The 7,512-nt window shown below is 37.8% G+C and overlaps 1 protein-coding gene across 3 annotated transcripts in view; it reads left to right on the top strand.

The window, feature by feature from the left end:
• The first annotated feature begins 296 nt into the window (after positions 1-296).
• The window catches only part of LOC104290502 (cyclin-dependent kinase 11B), a 16,955-nt gene continuing 9,739 nt past the window's right edge, over positions 297-7,512 (top strand). Inside the window, exons 1-10 of one of the 3 annotated variants that reach the window (XM_009889605.1) lie at positions 297-414; positions 1,070-1,185; positions 1,710-1,834; positions 2,361-2,499; positions 3,068-3,198; positions 4,398-4,520; positions 5,621-5,716; positions 5,828-5,956; positions 6,803-6,868; positions 7,483-7,509. In XM_009889605.1, coding sequence (XP_009887907.1) covers positions 304-414; positions 1,070-1,185; positions 1,710-1,834; positions 2,361-2,499; positions 3,068-3,198; positions 4,398-4,520; positions 5,621-5,716; positions 5,828-5,956; positions 6,803-6,868; positions 7,483-7,509 — 1,063 coding nt within the window. In that variant the 5' untranslated portion in view covers positions 297-303. Of the gene's footprint in view, positions 415-1,069; positions 1,186-1,709; positions 1,838-2,360; positions 2,500-3,067; positions 3,199-4,397; positions 4,521-5,620; positions 5,717-5,827; positions 5,957-6,802; positions 6,869-7,482; positions 7,510-7,512 lie in introns of all 3 variants that reach the window. The other 2 variants (XM_009889606.1, XM_009889604.1) reach the window with 2 other exon arrangements.

Here is a 7,512-nt window from a genome sequence, read left to right as displayed (position 1 = left end):
AGCTGTAGGCGGCAGGCGCGGCCGCCTCTGCGTCTTCCTCCGCGGTGAAGCACCAGCTCTGTTTGCAGCCGGTGTTTTGGTTTTACTCGAACAGGTCCCTGAGTTCATAGCAAAAACTGTGGGTGTTTCTTGGTTTTAAACGGGCTTTTCTGGTTAAGTCGAGTCTAACTCGATTTTAAGACGGTATATTAAGTGTTTATCTCCATAGAAAAACTCAGTGTAAAATAGCTGTGTTGGACTGTGTACTTTGTGTGGGTTTCATTAATGTCAGGTTCTTTTTCAGATTTTTTTTTTTTAACTCAAATGGGTGATGAAAAGGATTCTTGGAAAGTGAAAACTTTAGATGAAATTCTTCAGGAAAAAAAACGAAGGAAGGAGCAAGAAGAGAAGGCAGAGATAAAACGTATGAAAAATGTAAGCTACCCTTCGGTACACACACATTTCTAATGAAACCTGAGGAGTTTCAGTGCCTACATCCTCATTTTCTGATGGGAACGAGGCTTCTTGCCCCATCAGTGGGATTCCTTTGTGCATGTTTTGTGGGTGATTTCTAATGCCATAGTTTGACACACATAAAAAAAAAAAAGATGCTTTGCTAAGATCTCATTGACCTTATGTTGTATGCTGTGTTTTGTTTCATAGCTGTTGGTTAGAAAGGGTAAAGAAATTAATGTGATTAATTGGAAGGTGCTGTTCAAGTAAAAACCTTGCAAAGATTTTGTAGAAGAATGGGTTTAAATAATTATTCTCAAATAACTTTTATGTTACTGTTTGGTTTTGTACAATTACGTACAAAATATGTTTAAAAACCCACAACAGTTAATGTAATCCTCCTTAATTAGTGTTTAATTTTGTCTAATTACATTGAATTTAGAGAAGTTCAGCTGTAACTGTATTTGGCTGCTTAAAACTCTGAAATCTGCTTCGCAAGTTAGTATACTGGTATGACCCGTTGAGGATGGCTTTTGAGCAAGGAATGGAAGGCTTGAGTACTATTTATATTTTTTCATTTTGTGATATGAAAATTAATTATGTTTTGGTTTTGCCCTTTCTTGCGTTTCTATCACAGTCAGATGATAGGGATTCAAAGCGGGATTCTCTTGAAGAGGGGGAGTTGAGAGATCATCGCATGGAAATAACAATCAGAAATTCACCTTACAGGAGGGAAGACTCTATGGAAGACAGGTAAGAATAAGAGAATAACCTTGTTACCTTAGGAAGAGTTACTGACATTAACCTCTAGAAGTACTGAGAAAAGGGTTTAAAAATATCTGAAGGGGAAAAGTTTAATTTATTTAGCATGCAGATGTGCCATCTTGCCTCTGTTCATAGAATGTGCCAGGCGATCATTTTGAAGTACTGATTAAGGTTCAGCGGAGTATTGTGGTCCAATTTTGACCACTACCTAGTAATAAAACATTTTGCTCAAGATGTAGTTAAAGCGGACTGTTAAGTTCTTTTTAGTGCTTAATTCATCCTCAGTTTGCTTGTGTATTAAAAGTGCACACATAATAAAATCTAATCTTGTCATCTACGTGACTGATTTCTGTTAATGCCTTGGTTCAGGTGTATTATGGCAATGATTTTTAGTATAAATTAATAAAAAAGGGAAAAATACATGCTTTTCATAATGGAGAAAAGAGGAAATAACACACAATCTGTTTGACAGTACATGTAACCTTCCTGAGTTTATTTGTCTTGTATTTTAGAGGAGAAGAAGATGATTCCTTGGCTATAAAACCACCACAGCAAATGTCACGGAAAGAAAAAACCCATCATAGAAAAGATGAGAAGAGGAAAGAGAAACGTAGACATCGTAGTCATTCAGCAGAAGGTTGTTATTACTGCATTTGGGTAACACTTCTGGGAGCTTCCCAAGGTGAACCCAAACAAGCACTACTTAGAAAAAAAAAACCCCAATAACTACAAACTAAAGAAAACATGTCAGGTGGATAAGACAGATGAATTTAAACTTGTGCTGTTTCTTTGATTATGTTTAATGCCCTTATGGGAATGACAGGGATATATATGTGTTTGAGAGGACTGTAATCACTTTGGGACAGAGACATTTGTGTCTGACTGTAAAGGAAAAAATATCCTTTCTAGAAACATTCATGTTGTATTCCTCTTGCTAGCAGCCTTTTTCTGTTTTTAATGCAAGCATTTGTGCAAGATCTTGATTTTCCAACAGTCTTTATTTTCCAACACCCATTCAGATCAGGATTTTTCCATTAAGAAACCAATAGAGAACGTAAAAATAGGTTACCATAAGTTACATCCTTTTTAGTTTTGCTTTTTAAAAATAGGAGTGCTAAATATTTCTAATAGTAACACTCCAAAATTCCTTTTTGTTTGTTTAGGGAAACATGCCAGAGTGAAAGAGAAAGAACGGGAACACGAGCGTAGGAAGAGACATAGAGAAGAGCAGGATAAAGCCCGTCGTGAATGGGAAAGACAGAAACGGAGAGAAATGGCAAGGGAGCATTCCAGGAGGGAGAGGTACATCCATCCCTTCCTTCCCTGTGACAAACTGACAGGGAGATGAACAGCTTCCTCCTCTGAATCTATCTCTAACTTTTCATTGTGTCATTGACAAAAAAATTCAGAGCAAAAACTTGTAAGGACTGATGCCAGTGCCATGTTCCTGTGAATGTGTTGTCTAATGAAAATGTGGTCTTGACTTTAATTACCTTTGTAAGTGACTTCATTGCAACAGATATTTCTAGGTGAATTCATTGCCAGTGTTTTACTATAATGAAAAAAAAAAAGCACAAACCAGTTTTGCATAGCATCAAGGGATTTATTAACTGAACTTGCTTAATTTCTGTTTAAATCCTGACAAGGGTGCACAAGCTCATGTGTTTGAGAGCGCGTGGTCTTTGTCTTTGAAACACCGTTTTTAGGATCAGCTGAAAAGCTACGTCTGTGACCGATATATGTAGTCAGCAGGATTGTTGATAAATAAATTGAATGTCACTGTAATTTGTTATGGAAAATCAGTTTTCCCTTACTTCATAAGCTGAATTTATAGTGAACTGTAACGTAACAAAAAAAAATTATTTTCTAGAGATCGTCTGGAGCAACTTGAGCGAGAACGAGAGAGAAAAATCAGAGAGCAGCAAAAAGAACAAAGGGAGCAAAAAGAACGGGAAAGGCGAGCTGAAGAAAGACGTAAGGAACGGGAAGCCAGAAGAGAAGGTAACTGTCTCTGTATAAATGTTGCTTGGGCTTACTGTCTGCTGGTGGAATGGAGGCATAGAAAGCATTTTTCATTTAGGTCAATGGCAGAATTGGGGGGAAAAAAAAAAAAGAAAGAAAAAGGGGGGCTGGGGGGAGGCTTCTACATGGGTGTGCAGGAATCTATTAAATTCTACATTGGGAAACAAAACAATGTCATATGCCTCAAATATCACATCTTACTGGTTAGTCAGTAAGTCTTTCTTTGCCTCCCTCTGTTAGTCTGGTTTCCGATAGAAACATAATTTATGTAATTGCCATTGTCTCTATGCGTGTGTGTGTGCGTATCCGTCATGATCCCAGTCACTTCTGAATTCTTTGGGTGAGTCTAACCCAATTTGATAGAGGTCGAATTCTCAAAATAAGTGTTTTAAGGATTTGAGGAAATAAATCACGAAGGTCATGTAAGTACTCCAACCATGAAAACGGCTGTAGTGAGAGTCAAGTGTGGAAGATCTGATAACTGGGCAATTTAAATTACCTTCTACACATGCACATGAACCCTCACTTTGCATAGCATATCAGATACTTGCAGTTTAAGTCCAGATCATTTTTGGTTAAAGGATCTCTGTTTGTCCCAGCTTTCAGAGGTAAAAATAAGAACCAGTTCCTGTGCTCAAGTGACAAAGATTGTTCAAGAGTAGCAGAAGAAGCCATGTTTATTGTTATTCTTTCTAGTTCGGCTCATACCGAGCAGCTTTTTTTTTGTACTTGGTATTTACACTGATATCGTTCAGTTTATCTAGCCTTTCATTTTAGTTACTATTTTTTTTTTCTCTAAATGTTCTGTCAGCTCCTTCTAACTCTTAGCTGGTTTTATTCTTTTCTGTATCTTCCTGGTCTGTCTGCTCCTCTCTCTGGCATCAATGCCTTCATTTCAGGGCGATTCCTCTGTAGTATCTAGGGCATCTTGCGTCTGTTTCTGAAGTATGGCAGCACCTTTCTCTTAAGTGGTACAAACCCGTATTTGATTTACCTCATGCACAATAATAGTCCTTCATTCTCTTAGATACAGTTAGGTTCTGCTTCAACTCCTCCCCATTACCCTTTAGTTTATAAGGAAAAACGAAGAGTTTGCAAAGCAGGTGGTTGTGGCAGACAGAAGTATTGTAATTAGGGCAGGGAGCTGTAACAATTTTTTCCGGTTTTGTTTTCACTAGTTTCTGCACACCATAGAACAGTGAGGGAAGAATATGGAGACAAAGTAAAAATGAGACCCTGGAGTCGCAGCCCATTACGACAGCAAAGAGACAAGCTTGAGCAAGGAGATAGCAGGAAACCAGGTAGCATTTGCCACTTTATAATGTCTTTGCCTGCGGGCTAGGAGGAGCTGTTCTGGGGTAGTGTTTAATTTTTAGCAGTAAACGTAGATCCCTGGTACTCTATTGAAAGTATGGTCTACTTCAGCTGTGGTCGCATAACTCTGGAATATTCCTGAATATGTACATATGTACTGTTCTCTAAAGCAATGCTGGTTTTGCAGGTGATTGTGCAAGTGACAAATTGAATGAATTTTTCCTTCTTAGTAGTAGGAATAGTAATTTTAGGAGTTTCAGAGTTACTTCATTCAGTGATGAAAGAAGCATCTGACTGAATTTTTAAAATTTTGTAGTTTAATTCCCTTGCAGATTAAAAAGGGACTGTTTACGCTAGCATCACTGATATTGTCATCTTGTAGAAGAAAACAAACGCTTAAGGCAGTATTCTGGTTAGATGGCGAATTTTGTTTTCTGAGCCAGAAAACGTTCCTTCCCATGCCTAGAAGGTCCTAACTGTGAGTAGCGAAAGTGTCTTTGGTTAAAGAAGAAAAGCTCTGTGTCTGCTTTGTTAATGTGCACAGCTGTAAAAATAAGTGTAACTATTTCAAGCAAGCTGATTGCAGAATGTAATCAGCTGAAATCCCAGGTGGAGGCAGGCAGTAAGTCCTTTGAAGCTACTGTCTAATCAGTCAACAATTATTCGCATGTGGTATTTCATGGTGGTCCAGAGGGGCTGCGTTAGGATAGGAAGCACTGACAGTAAGCGCTGTATGTACACACATTAGTGAGACTGTGTTGTGATGATACTTGTTACCATGTTACTTTTTTTTATTATTTTTTTTTTAATTCCACTTAGAGGGGCTTAGTCATGTACCATGTTTAGTAAACAAAGGGTCAATATTCTGCATTTTTGACTGTTGATCCTGCACCACTGCAATTCAGAAAAGCTGTTTGTCTTTTGAGTGGAGTGTAAATTTTTTTTTAGGGTTCTGTATTTCCAATACAGGATGTTCAGTACCATTTTAATGGCCAGAGAAAGTAAAGCAGTTATCTGGGTATTCAGTCTTAAAAATAGAAGTGACGTTCAGTCAGCACCCTGTTTTTAATTTTTGTGGTCTCAACAGTAAAAGAAGAGAAACCAGAAGAGAGAGATCCTCTTTCAGATTTGCAAGACATCAGTGACAGTGAGAGAAAAACCAGCTCGGCAGAGTCTTCATCAGGTGATTAAATGCAATTTAGTAGCTGTAATTAATTGTTCAGTTGTCTAGTGAGGAAACACTGTTGGTGGAGCGTGTGCCTGCTTACTTATTTGTTTGATTACTCCTGAACAGAATCTGGGTCAGGCTCGGAAGAAGAGGAGGAAGAGTCTAGCAGTGAAGGCTCTGAGGAAGAGGGAGAGGAAGAGGAGGAGGAGGAAGAGACGGGAAGTAATTCTGAGGAAGTGTCTGAGCAGTCAGCTGGTGAGTAACATAAAGCAGGTCCTAGAACGGTGTGTTATGATTTTCTTCATTTTTCGTTCTGTATTGTTTTATTTGAACATTTTCCTTTTCTCTTAGTCTAGGATAGGCTGAGACCTCACAGGTCAAGATAACTAAAAAGAAAAAAAACAAGTACAAGTCATTTTCTATCCTTTTATATAGAGGTAATACCAATTATTCATTTAAGAAGCCAGATTAGAAAACGGAAAGCCAATTTTGTCGTCCTAAATGGTGTAAGGCTGACAGTTCAATTAATTTTGTAACCTAACAAATATTCCGTAGAGAACAATTCTGCACTTATTTGCGGGGGGGTGAAATACAAATGTCTCTGTCATTTTGAATTAGTTTCAGTTGCGAATCTCATAGTTCTTTTTTCATTTCAGTACAAATAAATGAACATAATAAAAAAAGGTTTAGTAAAAAAGTCTACTTAGAGCCATTCTTGTCGCTAATTAGTGAGGAAAAGGCACAAAAATTCTATGATTCTATGAAAAGCATGCTCTGATGGCTAATTTTTCTTTAAAAATCAATTCCAGTTAATAAGCAAATATTCATAAGTTTCCTGACTTAATTTATTCACCTGCCCCCATCCCTGAATTCCCAGATAATTGGTAAGAATCGTCTTCCCTGTTGGAAGCTGAAAGGTGCAGTTCTCTGGAGTCAGGGGACTTGCATTTGCTTTCCAAGTGAAACAGAAGTACGAGGTCACTAACTAGATAGTGGTGAAGAAGGCCTGGTGAATTAAAAGAGCATTTCAATAGTGATCTGCCTTACACGGAACTACAGAAATGTTGAGTTAATTCAGTTGCACTTGATTCTGTTTTGCAGAAGAGGTGAGCGAGGAAGAAATGAGTGAGGAGGAGGAACGGGAGAATGGAAACCACATCCCAGTTGGTACAATGCAAACACTGAATATTTAAAGAAATGTTTGGCTGAATTTTTGCAGCCAAATAAATCTATTTCTACGAATGTTTTAAAATACTTTAAATGTATTTCTTGTTGCAGTTTTGCCATCATTATAAAGCATCTTGTATTTGGCATTTTGGGGCCATTCTCATCTCAGAATCAGAAATTCCTTGAAATCTGTTCCAAGGTCTATGTTTAGAGGAAATCAGATCCTAGTCTAATGAGCTAATGTTTACTTCTTTATCATTTTCGGTCTCTTGTTCTGTCCTCCCATCAAAAAATCTTTGCAATCAGAGTGAGATATACTGGGTCAGTTTTCTCTCTCGTTGTGTAAGTGTAAAGATTTATTTTTCTGACACGCTGTATTTAACTCTGGAAGTTGTATTTATGTGACTGTAAATGAGTTCTTGAAAGCATCGTCTCTGCAAAGACGAGAAATCGGGCTCCTCATTGATCTTTATTCTTGCAGTAACTTAAGTTGCATAAGTTGCACACCCATTTCATCTATAGCGATCAGTGTTTCACTACCTATGTTTGTCCAAAGCTGAACTTAATTGTTCCAAATGGCTCCCTCTTTCCACGACTGATTCTGACTTTTGAAGTTACAGAGTCGAGGTTTGACCGAGATTCAG

This window comes from Charadrius vociferus, unplaced genomic scaffold (genome assembly GCF_000708025.1).
Source record: "Charadrius vociferus isolate BGI_N301 unplaced genomic scaffold, ASM70802v2 scaffold477, whole genome shotgun sequence".
Lineage (NCBI taxonomy): Eukaryota > Metazoa > Chordata > Aves > Charadriiformes > Charadriidae > Charadrius > Charadrius vociferus.
The sequence above is the reverse complement of the archived record's forward strand: the minus strand, read 5'-3'. Positions and strand labels throughout refer to the sequence as shown.